General features: G+C 43.4%; 1 protein-coding gene across 2 annotated transcripts in view; it reads right to left on the bottom strand.

Moving 5' to 3' along the window:
- The window catches only part of Sgk1 (serum/glucocorticoid regulated kinase 1), a 117,720-nt gene that overhangs the window by 19,139 nt on the left and 78,996 nt on the right, over positions 1 to 19,585 (bottom strand). The window contains exon 3 of one of the 2 annotated variants that reach the window (NM_001161845.2): positions 11,241 to 11,316. In NM_001161845.2, the coding sequence (NP_001155317.2) occupies positions 11,241 to 11,316 (76 nt within the window). Of the gene's footprint in view, positions 1 to 1,782; positions 2,094 to 11,240; positions 11,317 to 19,585 lie in introns of those variants that run through there. The other variant, NM_001161847.2, reaches the window with a different exon arrangement.

Below are 19,585 nucleotides of genomic sequence, written 5' to 3'. Positions count from 1 at the left end.
TTTTAAAGTTACAAAATAGCTTTGTAAGTGTCCAAAGTATATTCTGCCACATGTCTCATTATATGCTTGTGATTCCAACACTTTGGAGGCGAGAGCAGAAGGACCAAGAATTCGTAGTTACCCACAGCCACATAGTAAATTCTAAGCCAGCCTGGAATATATAATATCTTGTCTCAAAACCTGTATTTTATCTAACAAAAAAATAGCCCTGTTGTTAAGACCAAAACTCAAAAAAAAAAAAAAAAGCTTCATTAAATCTTTTCCTTTCTTTCTTTCTTTCTTTCTTTCTTTCTTTTTTTTTTTTTTTAATTTTTGAGACAGGGTTTCTCTGTGTAGCCCTGGCTGTCTTGGAACTCTCTCTGTAGACCAGGCTGGCCTTGCATTCAGAAATCTGCCTGCCTCTGCTTCCCAAGAGCTGGGATTAAAGGCGTGCGCTACCACACCCGGTCATTAAACCTTTTCTTATATTTCCTTATATATTCGCGTTTATAATGTGTTTATGTGCATATGTTGGTACAAATATATTAATAGACATGTGGTGCACATGTTTTGTATTAAAATACTTTTTACTCAAATGTTCCTTTTGCCCAAGATAGCTCTGTCCTTTGAGACTGGATTCCTCTGTGTAGTTCTGACTGTCCTGGAACTCTTTCTGTAGATAAGGCTGACCTTAAACTATCTCTGCCTCCTAAAAACAGAGATAAATGTAGGTGCCACCAATGCCACAGAGCAATCTCTTTTCTATTATAGCTTGTCATTTTGTTTCTTTGAGACCTGCTTCCACTATATAGCACAGGGTGGCCTTGAACTTATGACTTTCTTTCCTTACTTCCCAAATACTGAGTTTATTGCTTGCCCACCATTCCTGGTCCTGCGTCTCCTTTGATTCTGAGGCCTGGATAAACTTAGAACCCTTTGCTTGACCTGGAGCAGGTGAATCTCTGAGTTTGAGGCCAGCCCAGTCTAGAGAGTTCAAGGACAGCCATGGCTACACAAAGAAACCATATCTTGGGGGGAGGGGAGGGGAAAGAATTCTCTGCTTGAGTAAATCCAAATTTAACTTGTTGAAAGCTTCTCTCTCAACAATCTGTATTAGACGTTATAAAATGTCTTTCGTAAGAATAAAGAAAACTACCAGAGGTTTGGTATTTCAGCAAATTAATCACATGTATAAGACCTTAAAAATAAGATCATAGGCTGGCCTCGGTCATCATTTGGTGGCAGGTTGACCTTTAACTGTGTGTAGCTGGGGGTGCCCTTGAGCTTCTGACCCCTTGTCTCCACCTCCCAAGGGCTGGCTTATGTGGTCCTGGGAATGGAGCCCAGGGCTTTGTGGATGCAGGTTACAGTCACCACCAACTGAACTGCACCCCAGCACAGTAGAACATTTTAACCTTAGCCGCAACTAACATCACTAGATATTCTTGATGCAGTTTGACATAAGATAATAAAAATGAGGGACATTTGTTGAAAAATGAGAAAGATAACTTTCCTAAAACATGAATTGCCATCAATCTATTTATCTCACATTTTAAAATGACAACATATACTCTTCAGGTTTCTTCAGAACAGCAGTTTCCCACCCCTTTGGGAGTCACATGCCAGATATCCTACAGATCAGATATTTTTATTATGATTCATAACAGTTAAAAAGCAGCAACAAAAATAATTTTATAGTGGCGAGTCACTACCATGAGGGGCTGTTAGGGTCACTGCTCTGGAGTAACAGAACTTCTAGAAAGAATCGATAGCTATAGAAAGGGATTCATTAGAATGACTTACAGGCTGCAGTCCAGATAATTCAACCAAAGTCGACTGTGAGCGGAAAATCCAAAAATCCAGGAGTTGCTTATCCATGCGAGGCTGAATGTCTGGTAAACGGTGTGCCTTCCTGCCTCAAGATATGGATTAAAAGTAGGCCTTCCTACTCCAAATTAAGCAAAAATTCCTCACAGATGTGCCCTCCATTTCCAGATGTAGTCAAGCTGGTAACCAAGAATAGCCGTCATACAAATTTTCCTGATATAATTCTGGGAGTAAGAAAAAACTATGAAAACCAAGTGTCTGTCCTCCTGACACACCGGAGGCAGCAGCAGAGGCAGAGGAAGAGGCGGAGATAAAGGCAAGGCAGGCCGAGCTTCAAAAGTTCAAGGTCAGCCCGGTCCTACGAAATGACTTTCAAGCCAGGCAAATTCATGGCCAGCTATGTAGACAAACTGTTTCAAACAGACTGGCGGACAGACAGACAGAAAGAGACTTTGAAACATCAAAGCTCTTAGGTGTGAAGTGAATTATTTGAGCAAATCAGGCAGGCGCAAGAAGATCGTCACTGACTTATAATTGTTCAACTTACAAGTTTTTAAAAAAGCATTTCAGTGGTTTTGTTTACATATTACTTGTTTTGTTAGATTTCCTGTGTGTGTGTGTGTGTGTGTGTGTGTGTGTGTGTGTGTGTGTGTGTGTATGTGTGTGTGTGCATGTGCGTGTCACAGTGTGAATGTGGAACTCTGAGGACAACCTGAGGAACTTGGTTTTCTCCTTTCACCATCTGGGTCCTGAGGCTGGGACTCTGGTTGGTGGCAGGCACCTTTTACCCACTGAGTCATCTGTGAACACACGTCATGATTGGAGTATTTTGACATGATTGTGATAGATTGATATGTCTTCAATAGAAATTACATTTTATAAAAAAAAAAAAACGTGATGTTTTCCTGGCCAGCAATGTATAGACAGATTGTTCCTCGTGATAGTTACTGTAGGCTAACATAAATATTGGTAGAGCAGGCAAACCAAATAATAATGTATGGTAGGTTGTGTGCGCTAAGTGCTTCCTGACAATATGCTGTGTGTTTTATTGGGATGACCCTTCGTTGTAAGTAGAATAATACCTGTACTGTATAAAAACATTTTCAGTGAATTTTGGGAACCAGACAACACAGCCATTGTAGAATACTGTCAGTTCATCCCCCAGTCAAACAGCAGAAATAACAAGTAAGTTTAGGAAGAGGAAAAGGGAAGATACATTCCTGAGCCCCACAAAGGCAGAACAGATCTTGCTCCATTTGTAAAGCCACCGAAGGCTGACCCCTTGGTTTACTCAATCTGAGGGAACGTGAGGGGGCTCCTCTGTGAGTAGCTAAATTGGTTCTGTAGTCACACATGCATCTGGCAGTGGGGTAGTCATGAGGCTGGGATTTAATGTCAAACAACTCAAATGCTGCATAAGCTTGACTCTCAGCACCTTCCAGCAGAGGCGTCTGAAAGGACACTCACCGGACCCTGGAGCAAGTACCCTGTCCTCTGTCTAGAACTGCGCATGCCTTGCTGAGATAGAGCAAAGTTCTTTCCTGCATTCCAAATCCTGGCTTTAGAATTCCACTGGTTTTCCCAGCGTTTGTTTGTTTGTTTGTTTGTTTGTTTGTTTGTTTTTGAGATGGGGTCTCACATAGCACAGGCTGGCCTTAAGCCCACTGTATAGGTTAAAATGGCTCTGAATGCCAGTCATGCTGCCTCTGACTTCTTAGCGCTAGGAAAACATGGCCTTACCACCACACCTAGCCCAGAACCCAACACTCCCTATTAAGGATGCTAAAAAGTCAAGAAAAATGTGTTCCTGTCTTTCTGGTTCTGGTAGCCAAGAGTACACGGAAGAATATGGGGTTCCACATGCAAGGAATAATGTGGGAGAGGTTGCTTCAGTCCAAAGGAAAACCTAGAATCTGAGTTTACAACCTTCCCCTGTCAATTCCTTGTTTAACAGCTTAAACATTAAAAGCCAAAACAAAAAAACAAAGTGAGCTATTTTATCTAAATGAACAGGCAACACCTAGTGTGATCTCCGGCTGCAGGACTTGGGTCCCACAGCATGTGTCACAGTGTGCCTGTCTGTGTCTCCAGGATCCTTGTCACTCTTGTGTTTGGAGCCCTAGATAATAAGGCTCAATAAATGATGAAACTTTAAATTTCAAGAGAAAAACCCCACTAAAGGTCCAGTAAGGAACAACATAGTGAAAGCATCAATAAAGCAAAGTATAGGGCTCTTTTGCTCACAGCAAAGGGAAATGTGGGAACTGTCCTATAAAAGCACAATTCTTCCTCCACACATACACACTGCCCACTAAGAACATGTTGCACCATTAACTCTGTTGCATTACCTCCTTGAATACATGCATTGCTCACAGTCTATTATTACAGTTCCGTTCTTGCTAGTGGAAGAAATGAAATCACCCAGGGGGTAGATAGTGGCAGGAAGCTGCTGAGGCGGAAGTCCGGAATCTGTGGCAGAGGCAGGAGGTCTTATTCTCAAGTTCACCACTTGAACCACAGCAAGTAATGCAGAACTCAACTTGGCTGCTTCCTGCTACTCTGGGCATGGCCCACTGAAAGAGACATGCTTCAGGAAAAGGAGAGTGCCTGTGGCTAGCAGTTTCCAAATGTACCATGTTATCTGAACGTGCCAGCCCATGCCTGTAATGCCAGTACTTGGAAGACTGAGGCTGGAGATCGTCATGACTTTGGATCAGTTTGAGACCTTGGATGACAGTAGGACCTTGTCTTACAGGCACACACACACACACACACACACACACACACACACACACACACACACACACACTCGCACGCAGGTGGAAGTGATGGATGTCTGTTTTGAAACGTTTGAGTCATAGAAATAGATGGTATAGGAGCAGCATATGAAAAGTGGAACACACCTCTGTCCTTCTGATGGATTTTCTTCACAAAATCTTCAAAATGAAGCACACTCCTCCACTTCAAGTTTTGGTGAAGGCTAACCAAATTAATTTGTCCAACATACGTTTAGTTGTGCCTGTGCCATATGCAAAGAACTCTTAGGAACTGAATACCCTGGGGATTATCTTAAAGGGAAGTGGGAGATAGCTAAAAACTTGGTGATTCTAACTTAAGACGTCCATCTTTCCTCCCCTCTCTTTTCATGATGCTTTGTTGTACTTGGCAAAGGGAACACTGAGTTTGCAAGGAGCCTTTCACTTGTCAGCGTTAAAAAACTCCCCGTTATGCATTAAGTTAATCAATCAAGACTATCAGCGGCTATTGTCATATTGAGGTCATCGGTGGTCAAATTTCAACTTCTACAAAGCAAAGTAGTCTGAATCAGAGTTGATAAGAGAACTGATTTTGTGGCTGAGGTATGCTCCGCCTCCTGTGTGTGATAGGGTGTTGACAGCTCCCGGTGTGTGGGGCTCACACAGGAAGCCACACCTGTGAGCCCCAGAGTGTCATAGCTACAGAGTGCTTGGGAGCTGCTGTCTGCACTCTGCAGTCCACCCCACATTCTTCTCTAGATTTTTCCATTCTTTCCACCCCCTCTTCAACAGTGTTCCCTGTACTGTGAAGGGCATGTTAGAGACACCCCATTACAGCTGGGCATTCAACATTCATTTATATGTGTACCTTGACCAGTCACCGCTGATCACTGCAGAACAGAACCTCTCTGACCAATGCCAATAGTAGTAGCACTCTATGGCCACAAACACAGTTATAGAGAAGGCAATTTGGGAGGCATATCATGTCCACTTAGAAAATATAAAAACTCTCTCACTAGGCCAAATAACCTCACAAGCCACAGGCTTTCAACTAGGTTTATAATACCAGAAGTCAGTTTCTTCTTATGGACCCAGGACCAAATCCAATCAAAGAACAGCTGGTTACCCCCATAACAAACCTGACTAACACATTGCACCAGCAGGCTCACCTTGAACAACGCGTCCACAGCTGAGTAAGACTTACTGAGAATCCTCCCCTGGCAGCCTGCATAGCACCTTCTGGAATTCTGAGGGCTGACCAGCAAGGAGGAAAATTCCAGTCCAGTTCCAGCTTGACTTTCCCTGTCCTATGATCAAGGCATGTGGTGTCTTATCAATGGGGTATTACCGTCTAGTTCTGGTCAGCAAATAGCAGCTTGGACAGTTGCCTGTGTTACTTTGGGCTCTGCAAGGTCTTTCCTGGCTAATAACTTATAGCAAGGCAGCCCACATCTGGAACTGAGATTTCCATTTAATAATACATTAATTTTTTTCCATCTATACAAAGTAACTCGATGCACTCTTTTTGAGGAACTTTATTGTTTGATTTAATTACCAAGTGTATTTTTTTCTGGTTTTTCTTACACATCACTACTGTGGATTACGTCTCTCCTCTACACCCCCCCCCCATCACCCTGGCTCCCCTTCCCAACGCGTTCCCTCCCACCCAGGGGGCCCCTCTTCCATTTTCATGTCACATTTATTCTACAGCCAACACAGACACATACATACACACATACTATCACACATGGAAGCACACACGTAACCACACAGAGACACACAAACATAGAAACACATGCAAACCACACACATAGAATTCTGAAACAAAATAGAACATTAACTTTTCTCCTCAGGAAAAAAATACCCTCAGTTTTGACTGTGGCTCTTAAATTTTCCCTTCAAAATAATCTAGCTGTGCCCAGAAGTTTATGTCTATAATCCCAGAGATTGGGAAGCCTACACAGGACAATGGCCGGGCGTTTGAACATAGCCTGGATGACACAACAACACCCTGTCTCAAACAGCAAACAAATGAGCACTCGAAACTAAATCTAGACATTTTGACAGATGTAAGGGTTAAAGCAGCTTGTGATAAGCAGACTTGAAGAAATGCAGGAAGAGTTTCAGGGAGCCATTCTCTTACCTGGCAAGCAAGTGCCCGGATAAAAGTGTGGTCCTCAAGGCTGCTCTATGGTTTGATCATTGCCTATCGTCACTGGCTTCTCAGCACAGAGAACGCTATCATAGTTGCCAATAGTAGCACTGGGGAAAGCACACTGTGAACTTGGAGGGAGACTCACTCTGTGTCGAAATCCTAATTTATAGTCTATTCCAGACCACAGGGCCGGCAACTTAAAACCAATGTGTACAAAAAAAGCAAATGGTGCGCACAAGTTTCAGTCTACCGTGACAGCAGAAAGGAGTTTGAACTTGTGTAGCCTGTTCGCTCGTCTGAGTGAATGCTGAGAAGGTGTGAAGGACTCCAGCCCCAGAGAAGAGGGTGGACTTGAAAGCGGGCTGATTCGATTCTTCATTTCTACTCCTCTTTCTCCCTCTCCCTCCCTCCCCTTCTACCGTCTTCCCATCCTTCCTTCTTCCTGAGATGATTTGCTCTTACCATGAGGTCACGCTGCCCTCAAGCTTGTGGTAACTGACCCCCTGCCTGCAGGGATTACCACATGACCCTCAACATGTGGCTCTCTTCCTTACACTCCGTGTGAAGACTGAAGCACTTATAAATCCTAAACGTAACACCGAGACAAAACAGTACGTTTGTGTCTCTCCAGCAGCTGCACATGGCAGAGAACATGCCAGTCTTCCTCTCGCAAAGAATGCTGGGCGGGAAAATGTTCCTACCAGACTTCAGGGTGAGCTGATCCTCAGAAACTCATTATTCTTTATAAAATAATATTTGAATGGGTGTGGTGACACACGCCTTTATTCCCAGCACTTGAGAGGCAGAGACAGGCGTATCTCTTGAGTTGGCAGCAACTGTTCTATATAGCAATTTCCAGAACAGGACTACACAGAGAAACCCTGTCTGGGTAACAAACAAACAAGAGACTATGTAGTTTATTTAGGCTTATTGTATCTGTGACGGCTACTCTTGGTTGTCAACTTGACTACATCTGGGATGAACTGCAATTCAGAAATGAAGGGCACACCGGTGAAATATTTTTGCTTTGTTTGAAGTGGTTGGATCCACGTCTTGTCTAGATATCTAAGGTAGGAAGACACATACATGCCTTTCATTCAGATCTCGAGGACATGAGAAAAGGAAGCTTTTGCTCTGTGTCTGATTGCTTCTGTCTTTCTAGCAGGTCCATGCCTCCACTGGCATTAGAGCCTACCTCTTTGGGATTCTAGTGGCTACTGAAGACCAGCTGAGACAGCCAGCCTCATGGCCTAAGCAACTTCTGGATTCTTGGACTTCCCATTCATTGATTCTGCCTCTATAGACAACCCTGACTAATATAGCACTCAAAATTGGGGACAAATATAAAGATTAAAAGTAAGCAGGTGAATAAATAAATAAATCTCACTAGGGATATAGCTCTGTGTAAGAACACTTAATACACTTGATACACAAAGCCCTAAGTTCAGTCCCTAGTGCAAGCACACACACACACACACACACACACACACACACACATATCAGATGTAAAGAAAAAGAGAGAAGAGGCAAGCATGGTGTCTCAAATCCTGGAAGTTGTGGTAGGAAGATTTTGACGAGCTAAAGACTGTACTCTTAGCGGGAGTTCAAGGCTAGCCTGGGCTACAGGATAACTTTTTCATTCTCTTTCTTTTCCTCAAAACAAACAAACAAACAAACAAATAGTAAATTTTTTTAAAGAAATGAATAAATCACATGTATCTAACAACGAAACTTTAAAATATATGTGGCGCTCTCCAGAACTTGTATAGAAGCCAGATGTGGTGCAGATGTGGTGCTGACCTTGGGTTCCTGCTGATAGGGTGTCAGAGACAATGGATGGAGCCCTGGGGCTTGCTTAGCCTAGGCTCCTTGATGAATTCTAGGTCACATAGAGACCTTGTCTCAAGAAAAAGTTAGATGCTGTCTGAGGAATGACACAACTTGTCCTCTGTCCTCTGAAAGTACCCAAATACAATACATATTTCTCTCTCTCCCTCTCCCTCTCTCTCTCTCTCTCTCTCTCTCTCTCTCTCACACACACACACACACACACACACACACAAACACACACATACAGAATTTGTGTGACAAAAACTGACTAAATTAAGCATCCATGGGACAATTCCAGTACCATACCTGGAGATTTAAATGCTCCAGTAACTGCATGAATGACTATGTCAGGGAGGAGGTGCTACAAGAGAGACCCTGTTATACCCCTCAAGTCACACAAAAAATTTCAAAGTGAGCAGACACGACAGACTTCTTGTTTTATCTCTGAGACAGAGATTTGCCCTGACCCCAGGCTGGCCTTCAACTCACAATCCCACTGTCTCAGACATGTTCTGATGTTCTGCATTCAGTGTTCTTCCATCATAATACCTCTGCCATCTACAAGTAGCCCAGGTCTCTGTGCCTGTCCCAGCTGAGGCCCCTCTCCTTGTGTTCTCTCCACACCACATCAAGCATCATTCACACCAAGGCTTTGCTCCTCCATCATACATAGTGTGGATCTTAGCAGTCTCAGCCGGCAGACGGTTTGTTTATTAAGCTGTTGCTTTGCTAATGGCCTGAAGGACGGCGAAGGCAGGCGAGGCACTGTCATGTTCTCTCATCATCCTTCATAAGACACGCATAATACAAAACAGAAAAAAAAAAGGATGATAGATAAAATGATAGATAAACTTAGTCTTTCAAAGAAAATAGTGTTTTACACACATGCACACACACACACACACACATTCACACACACCCTCCCCAAGTCCCTGGCTTCTGTTAGTAATATACCCTTTGACTCTGGTTTTTCAATTTAATTTAATTAAATACTTTACTTATTCACTTTACAACCTGCTCACTGCTCCCCTCCCAGTCACCCCTCCCCTAATCCTTCCCTCCCCATCCCCCACCCCCTTCTCTGCTTGGGTAGGTATTCCCCACACACAAGCACTTCAAGTCTCTGTGAGGCTAGGTGCTTCCTTTCCCACTGAGGCCAGTCAAGGCAGTCCAGCTAGGAAACAGAGCCCACGTACAGGCAACAACTTTTGGGTTAGTCCCTGTTCCTTTTGCTCGTTTTATGAATTAAAGATTAAAGCCCACAGGTAGCCCCCACTGCTCCTCACAGGAGAGCTGTCTCTCCCCTGGTAGTGAGTGGAGTATAGCTGCTGGCACTGGCTCTGCCTTGCTCCCAGCCTTCCGCTGTTCTGGCCTTGGGCTTTGGATGGTATCAGATGTTCTAGCCTGTCACCTCCTTTCCAGTCTCCTGGGGTTACTTCCCCTCCTGTTTCACAGGCCTGCTGCATACACTGAATTAAATTTTGTGAACACACTTCATAAATGTGTGAGGCATAATATAAATATTAAGGCTCAGCGCCGCTTTCCTGTTTCATTAGACCCTACTTAATTAGAGAAAAGTGAAAGCCGTTCTCACTCTCTTAGTGGTTTTGGCTCCTCACTGCTTCAGCCCAGCTCCCCTCATTTCTAGTGTCTACGTAGTGCTATTTGGCATTACAGGTCATAGAAAAAAAGTCTTCTCAATTCTAGAACACACTTTGCCCTCTGACCGACTTTTGTCATCTGATACCTTGAACCTAAGCCTGATGCATGCTAGTTAAGCCCCTCTACCACAGAACATCAACGCCAGCCCAAAGCCAAGGACTCTTTTGTTTTCCTTAGTTTTTATTTTATTTGTGCTGCTGGGAATCAAACCTAGGGCATTGCACATGTTAGGTAAGTGTTCTACCTGTGAGCTCCGTTCCCTGCTGGTCTAGTATAAGTTGAAGCATAGTAACTCATCTCATAGGGCAGTGATTCTCTCATCTCACAGAGCAGTGCTCCTCTCATCTCACAGAGCAGTGCTCCTCTCATCTCACAGAGCAGTGCTCCTCTCATCTCACAGAGCAGTGCTCCTCTCATCTCACAGAGCAGTGCTCCTCTCATCTCACAGAGCAGTGCTCCTCTCATCTCACAGAGGAGTGCTCCTCTCATCTCACAGAGCAGTGCTCCTCTCATCTCACAGAGCAGTGCTCTTCTCATCTCACACAGTAGTCCTCCTCTTACTCAGAAAGCTTCAGACCATTTGACAGCAGTCATTGTCTGCTCTCCTCTAAGGACTTGAATATATGATTTATTTCAGGCTTTTATACCAGGCTGGCCTTATACTCTTGGCCTCGATCCTCTTGCCTCAGCCTCCTGAGTACTGAGATTAGAAACACGGACCATCATGTCCACTAACACATTTGAGCTAATGTATTGGCCTATGTTATTCCACTGATCTTCCCAATCACTCTAGGAAATACAGCCACTCTTCAGTCCCCCAGCTCTGGAATATAGTTCACAGTCCACAAAGCTTTGCAGATAATGCATGTTCCTCAGATGCTGAAGTAGAGAAATGTAATAAAGGGATGCTTATGGGAATAAAATTAATAGTGAACCATAAGTATTTGTCAGGCTAGGCACAAGCATGCAAGCCAATGACACAGCATGTACCCCGCACATTGTAGGACCTGGGTACATGAATGCAATAATACCTGCATCATCATTAGTCCAGAAGGTTCTTGGGTCCGGCTTGGTCAGGATGTTGGCATGATTACATTGTTCTTTCACCTTGAAAACATAAAGGGGAAAGAACAGCTGTGAGAATCCAGTCATCATGTCACTGCTTCAAGGCCTATTGTTCTACTGTGGACTGTCCAGAGGTAGTAAGGCTTGTACAAAAAGCATAGTGGGTCATAGCTGGGGTGTTTAGGACTCTGCCGACTGTAGTTCTGAAGTCCCATATGTGGGAAACCCTTTAGTCCTTCACAATAGGGGACTGTTGCTCACCCCAGGACAGGGTAGCTGTCAGGCTAATAGCTAAATAAGTAGTTGGGGGATAATTTTTGTTCTCTCCTCTGTCAGTACTATGTGCAATGCACAGACCACACAAGTGCTGCAGAGGACCACAATGACGACACATATGCTGTTTTAGATCCGCCTGTAACAGAAACTGTAACTTTAATAAATACTGCCTGTGAAAATGTATAGTAATGAGGAGAAATTCTTCTAGCCCAGCATGGTGGCACACACTTTTAATTGAAGCATTCAAGAGGCAGAAGTAGGAGGATCTCTGTGAGTCTGAGGACAGCTTGATCTACATAGTGAGTTCCAGGTTAGCCAGTAGTACACGGTGAGACACTATCTTTAACAATAGTAATGTGTTATCAAAAATAAAGTGAAAGAATTCTTCTTTTGTAATTTGTAAAGGTTAACCCAGTCATCAACTTGATGACTCTAGAATCACCTGGGAGATGAGCTTTTAAACATGCCTGTGGGGGAATAAATATCTTGATTAGGTTCACGAGGTTGAAAGACCCCCACCCTTCACTCCCCACTGTGGGCGGCACAATTACCCTGGCTGTGGGATTCGGGACTTCCCAAGAGAAGAAAGTGAGCTGAGCACAGGAGTTCTTTGTCTCTGCTTCTCGACTGGATACAATGTGACCAGCTGCCTCAGGTTCCTGCTGCTGTGGCTTTCCTACCCTGATGGAGAGTACTCTCAAACTTTAAGCCTAAATAATTCCTTTCTCTACCAAACAGCTTTTGGCAGACACTTTCTTGGAGTAACAAAAAAAAAAAAAAGAAATTAAGACATAATTACAGTAGGCTCTTTATATTCTTAAGTAGTTTATATGGGCATGTGTAATACTTGCTATTTAATTTAGAGATTCTAGTATAGATTCTATTTATAATCCTAAATTTTTCAAATTCTCTCTTATTGAGACAGAGATTAGTTCAGGCTTGCCTCACCCTTGCAGTTAGCCTCTGTCCTAGGTTGCTGTCCAAGGAGCTGCAGTGATGCATTTTGGGAAGCAATGTCCTACTCTCTTGATGCATAGATTTCAAATGTGACTTTACTTAATGGAATATATCTTAATGGTAAAATGGACTTCATATATTTCATAGAAACCTCTTTAATAGGACATTCTGAGATCTGGATCTTAAATCTTTGGTCACTGGTTCCAGTTCACAGTTATTTGCTTTGTTTGTTGTAGCAGGGTCTTGCTCAGTCCGGCCTTAAACTCCTGCCTCTACCTCTTTAAAGTCTTGGGATTATAAGTGCACATCACCCACCCTGGAGTTGGCTTACCTCCTGGGCTTACACAGCATTTTGTACTTCTTTTTCTTTATGTAGCAAACACTTCAAGTATTTGAAAATGGTGGTTGTGTCTCATGTAGCCTAACCTTTCCAGGTTGATAGAGCCTCTTCCCTTTAGTCAGTGGTGTTATGTCTCTTTACTGAGGTCACTGATTTAGAAGACATTCTTTCTGCAATATGAACTTGTCCTTGAGAACTCTCAGCTTAGTGCCAAACAGTCTCTGACAGAAAGTGCTGATTTTGAAGGGCAGCTCCCAGGTAAAACCACCAGTAGCATCCTACATCCGTGAGCAACTGGTTTTTTTCCACTCCTATACCTTTTTTTTTTTTTTAAGATTTATTTATTTTTATTTATATGAGTACACTGTAGCTGTCTTCAGACACACCAGAAGAGTGCATCGGATTCCATTACAGATGGTTGTGAGCCACCATGTGGCTGCTGGGAATTGAACTCAGGACCTCTGGAAGAGCAGTCAGTGCTCTTAACCACTGAGCCATCTCTCCAGCTCTTGGGGAGCTCGTTTGCTTGTGAATGGTTCCACATTACATTTGCTTTCAAAATGTCTTTTATGTGGGAGAACATTTCCTGTTCACACCAGAGACATCAAGAATCCCTTGTTTTCTGTGTTTGTGGCAGGTGAGTATAAACAGGCTATTCTTCATGAATCCCATCCAGGGCTGTTTAAGTATGAACCCATAAATCATTATAGCCACTGTCAGGGTTAATTAGCCATGCACTGAAGCTGTAGATACTCCACAGAAGTGAGAAGATTCATGACTGTGGATCCTGCAGCGTCTTCATGGGATACCTGCCTCTGAAGTCAGGTCAAAACCAAAGAAATACCAAGTGCCTGGGACTTCATTCCCCTAAGGGGAAATTTGGTCCCTTTGGATAAATATTTAAGAAGATTTCTTTAATGAGATTTCCACTCTAAGGGTGGCAAAGAGAGAAATGTAACTATCGTTTGGAACTCTTAAGTGTGCGGCTCTGGAACGTTCCAAACATATCTCAGGGCATTTGATTTCTAAACCTGTATTTACCTACTGTCTACTTTACAGAGTTATCAACACTAGCTAGTTGATTTTATCTTGGTTGCTATATATTTATCTAGTCAGTAACTTAATTAGCTTTTATAGACCAGGATGACTGTGAATGAATATAACAGTGATAACCAACTGAGAGCTAGAGTCCTTTACTATTATTATGTGTTAATTATCATTACTATTATTTTCTGTCCAGCCTAGTATTATTTTGTTTTCAGGGCTGAAGATCCATCAAACTGTGTTCTGCCTCTAAGCTACAGATGAGTCCCCAGAATCCAAGTCTTGACTATAAATTTCAAGCTATCACCTGAGAACTTAGTTTCTTAAAACTCGGGTATGTACTCAAGTATATTCAGTTATTCAGTAACCCTTCTCTTCAGATAACGGGTGGAACATGAGAAAGTACTTGGTGCCAAAGCAGAAGTGTGGACAGAGGGATAATCCTCACTCTCGTGAATTTATTCCCTGATGCTGTTGACTGAAGCACAAGTAGGTGGCAGGGTTAGGCAGTGGGGTGATAGGGGTAATTTTTGGTTTTGTTCAGTTTTTTTTGTTGTTGTTGTTTTGATTTTTGGGTTTTTTTTTTTTTTTTTGATTCTGTATAAAAAAAAACCAACTTATTTTCTTATAGACTTGTTTTCAATAGAATCACAACAATCAATGATTGCATATCTGCATTTGTAAGTTATAGTCATGCCAGAAACCAGAAGACAGCTTTTCAAGATGTTTAAAATGGGTGCTTGGGACCAAGCCAAATCTATGCCTTCACTCCACTCCAGCCACTAAAATGTCCTGTGCGGTCTGCAGGCATTGGTGTTTCCAATCAAGAGTCAACAGAAGGCCAAGATATCTGGACCAAACTTCTGTGTTTCTACTCCACAGCACTTGATTAAGTTCTTAAGTAAAATTTCCTTGCAGCATGGTGCTTGTAGACTGTATCCGACTCCGGGAGACAGCAATCAATGTATGTTTATCGACCAAATCATTGATTTTGTGGGACTCGAAGTGCATTAAAGTCTCTAAAGCTAATGCTATCAGAGAATCTCGGTATCTGTGTCTAGAACGTCAGAGATGACTTAGTTGAATCAAGATGGAGAAAGACTGAAAGGAAAGGAATGACTAAGCCCTGGAGACACAGGTAGGTAGGTGGGGGGACATGGTACTGGTCATGCAATTTGGTAGGAGAAGCTCCTTGCATTTCTCTTAGAGCATGGTGGGTAAAAATACATACAACTGGAATGTGGGCTTTGGAATTATATGGACCGGGTTAAAATGAAGATTGTCTTACACTTAACCACGCATGCAAACACACACACACACACACACACACACACACACACACACACACACACACACATGGGGATGGTACTTCATCTCAGCATTGGAAAGAAAGGCTAAATTAAGAGGTAGAATGAAGGGTAGAAGTAGGTTGTAGATTTCAGTGATTGGCAGGGTTATTATCACCCATGCTCGGACCACCAGATACGTCTACAGGTTAGTGATGACCAGGAGGCTGGAAGATGTGAGGAAACAGAAACTCTTGACAGAAGAACTTTGCTGTTCTAAGCTCATGTCTACAATTCATGTAGGCCTTCACAGGGTGGAAGCAGGAGGATTGGCATGAGAGGCTGAGGCCATCTTGGATGTAAAGCGGGTTCCAGGCTAGCCTGAGCTACAGTGTGAGATACTTTTTAAAAGCCAAGAATATAGTTCGCTGTTTATTAAATAACTCTACATATATAAGGCAGTAAGACGGCTTCCTTATCACCAACTCTTCACCCTGGTGCTAACTCCCACAGGTACATACACACTCGTCCCTACCTGTGAGCTAGGACGTCACGTTTCTGTCTGTCTTTTCTTCATGCTCAATGGAGACGGAAGCTTCCTTCCTCTTTCCTGTCTATGTTTTATCCCTGGATTATATACTGAAATACAGTTTTCTCATTAGTTTTCTTTGTGGCATTTTATAAACACTGAGTACTTAAAAGGGGTACTTGATACACAGTAGCTGTCAGTATTTGATGAATGAAAGAATTATAATCCCTAAACTGTTAAGATAAGAATCAGAGGGGCTGAAGAGATGGTTCAGTGGTTAAGAGCACTGACTGCTCTTCCAAAGGTCGTGAGTTCAAATCCCAGCAACCACATGGTGGCTCACAACCATCTGTAATGAGATCTGACACCCTCTTCTGGAGTGTCTGAAGACAGCTACAGTGTACTTAAAGATAAGAATCAGAGCCAGGCACAGCGGTGTGTGTAACCTTCTCTCCCACGTGAAGCTGAGACAGGAGGATTGTTGTGAGGCTGAAGCCACTTGAGTCTACAGTCTATGGTCCTGGCTTAAAACCCAAAGTGAGGATGAATCAGTCCAGAACCTAGAGCCCATTCAGCTCTGGAATTGAAGGCCGTACCAGTCATGCCCAGGTGTGGTTTAGCCAGTCATGCCCAGATGTGGTTAGCACTTGCGTTTTTTGTTCTTCTCTGATACACTAAACCTCCTAATTTTACAGCAATGAGTGGAGAGCAGTAGATGCCACCATTCTTAATGTTTTCCCCCATAAAGGACCAGCAGTGACAGGTGACTCCCCACCTCCCCTTTGGCTACCACACTGCAATTCTTTTTGTTTTGTTTTGTTTTTTTCTTCATCTTCTCTGCAAAAACAAATAAACAAAACCCAAGAAACCCTTAGGCCTTTTCTACTACTAGACACAACAGTACATCTGTCAAGTGCATCTTCCAGAGTGTATTCTATGACACGACATACTATGTGCCTGAAAAAAACGAAGCAGAGCCCTCAATACCTTGAAAATTCTTTACACAAATTCAAATATAATTTGTAAATTATTGGTATCTACCCCACCCCACCCCAAAGAAAACCAGCACCAAGATTACTTTTGCCCATCTAAGGCAGATTCCTTTCCAATTGATTCTATTCTGGTTTCATTAAGAATGGGCAGCGTTAGAGCTGGTGAGCTGGCTCAGTGGTTAAGAGCGCCGACTGCTCTTCCAAAGGTCCTGAGTTCAAATCCCAGCAACCACATGGTGGCTCACAACCATCCATAACAAAATCTGATGCTCTCTTCTGGAGTGTCTGAAGACACACTACCATGTACTTACATATAATAAATAATAAAAAAAGAATGAGCAGCTTCATCAGGGTCCTTCCACAGGATTGGCTTAAGTTACTAGTTTATTTTTAGACGCCAAGACTGGCTTTGGCCAACTTGTGCCTGAAGGCAGTAACACAGCTTGAGTAGGGTATGTCCACTGATGTGGACTACAGAGTAAGCTTGGTGGCTTCTCTGAGGATACTGCTTGGCAAAAGCAAATGAGGAATGAAGCCAGAAACAAGTGTCCACTGACCAGCCTCCGAGCAGAGAAATGTTTTAAATATTTCCTGTTGCAAATGACACTGACTTCCTTGATATCTTTCTCCAGGAGCCTTTGTGCAAAAAGACAGTTAATAGAGAGAGGGGAGAGGGGAGAGTGTGGGTCTGCGTTTTATGTAACACTGTAGGAGAAAGTTTTCTACCTCCCTAGAAGGGAACTGTGTCAGGTTCAAAGCCAACGTGGTTCTCCAGTTTGCTCCATGCTATGATTTATCATACTTAGTTTTCTTTTCGGGAAGGAAAAGCCCGGTGCTCAATCTTCCATTCACAGTTTAGCCAGAAGGTCTGGCTTGCCAGATGCCAGTGACAGCAAACGGGTGATTTTTTTTTTTCCTTCCTGTGATAAATGGGACTAAACATTTGCTGCTTTTCTCCCGTACTCGGCAACTGTACAGCCCTTGATAGTCTGAAGATCTACAATATTTCTCAGCTGCCTTGGCTTACATAAAAAAATAAAATAAAAAATGCTTCTGCAAAACTGCCTTATAATCCAGCCATCCCACGAATCCAGTACATTGAATTAATTTTCAAAGCGACCCCTGGATGGTCAGGCAGTGATGGAAGAGGAGCCTGCCATTGATTTTTTAAAAAAGATTTCTTGTGACCTTTCTTATATTTGATATAAAGCACATGTTAAAGCCAATACCCGAAAAGCCTAGAGGAAGCTTTCCTTCGTAAAGAGACGTCCCACAAAGACACCATTTACGGCGCTTTGAATAACAGGGACGTAAGCTTTGCGTAACTGGGTTAGCACTTAGCCAAGCTAGACATCAGTCTCAACAAGAGCTCTTTATCCAATGTCTCGTAGGTATTCAGTGGGTCAGTCATTGAGCTCCTGAAGAAAGAAGTGGGCGAGGCTCCAAGAGAATGGGAAACACCTGTCAACACATGGGAAGGTGGAGAACCTCACGGAGATCCTGATGTCAAGTTTAAGACTTGCGGCTAGTGAACGCCATTGGAGCACTCGGCCTTGTTTCTGGGAAGTTCAGGGGCAGGCTGTGAGGCTGTGAGCAGACCTGAAGGAATCAGCTTCCCTTCAGGCTACTTCCTAGGACTTCCCAGGGGTCTTCTTAAGGGGTCCTGGCAGGACATCACCTGCTGCTTTATTTTGGCTTTTTTGCCTGCATTTCTTTTTTGGCCTCTTGAGAAGACCAGGTCGCCATTTGTGTCCTTTATTCTTATAAGAATTTAATTTGTGTTTCGCCCATTCTTTTTGTTCGGGGATGGCTTTAGAAGTCCCATCTTTGTTAAATACAACTGTAGATCTAGACTCTGGTCAAAGATGAAACCTGCAATCCAGGTACTTGGGGACAAGAAGCTGCCGCTGAACATGAATGAAGCTACCTTACACCCTGAGCTTCCGAGCCTCCTGCCTCCTACTTCTTGAGTGCTAGGATTACAGGATTCAAGACTGTGTTTGGAATATACAGTGGTGGCTTTGTGCAGCCCTCTATCAACTGAGCAACCGTCTTCATCCTCTAACTAATCCTTTTTTATGACATTGACAATGAGCCAGACACATTGATTATCTTACGTTCTCTGTTCATCCTCATGCACAAACTCACTTGTCCCGTTTTGAGAGGAGGAGGAGGAATCAGGGTCAAGTTAACCTTTAAAACCTCACGGAGATAGCAAAGTTGGTGAAGTGCTAGTGCCGTAAGCATGAAGACCCAGGTTTGATCCCTTGAACCACAAAAGTCAGGTGTGGCGACATATTCTTACAATTCCAGGACCAGATGGACAGATCCCTGGAGCTCAACAGCCAGCCAGGGTCACCTACTTGGTGAGCTTTAGCCCTACAAATGACACTGGATTCCAGGGGAATCCTCTGGGCTCTCTGGGCACTGTGCTCAGGTACATACCCTGACACACACACACACACACACACACACACACACACACACCCCTTATCCAGGGAAGTGGTTTGAGGAAGATGGTGAGGAAACACCTCTAAGCCCCAGCCCTCCTAGGAAACAACAAAGATGGAGCAGAATATGGAAGGAGCAAATCTGTTAAAATTCTAGAAAACAGTCAAAGGTTTTAAACCACCATGCAGACACACCCCGCCCCAAAGAAAGCATCCCAGACACGGTAGGAAGGTTCCACAGAATTCTCACACCTGCTCTGTTGCAGCAGGCCACACCCTGGTTCAATGGTCCTCTCAGGAGTAAGCCCTTATCACCCTCCCAGCCTGTCAGGAAACTATCTGAAGAATGGGGCAAAGGCATGTGCTGCTGAGCAAGGCTAAGAGAAGGGAAAGGCACTTCTAGAAAACCTTGAAGAACAGTGTACCAAAAGGAGGAA

The sequence above is a fragment of the Mus musculus genome, chromosome 10 (genome assembly GCF_000001635.26).
Source record: "Mus musculus strain C57BL/6J chromosome 10, GRCm38.p6 C57BL/6J".
NCBI classification, from domain to species: domain Eukaryota; kingdom Metazoa; phylum Chordata; class Mammalia; order Rodentia; family Muridae; genus Mus; species Mus musculus.
Note: the sequence above shows the minus strand (reverse complement) of the source record. Positions and strands in the feature narration are given on the sequence as shown.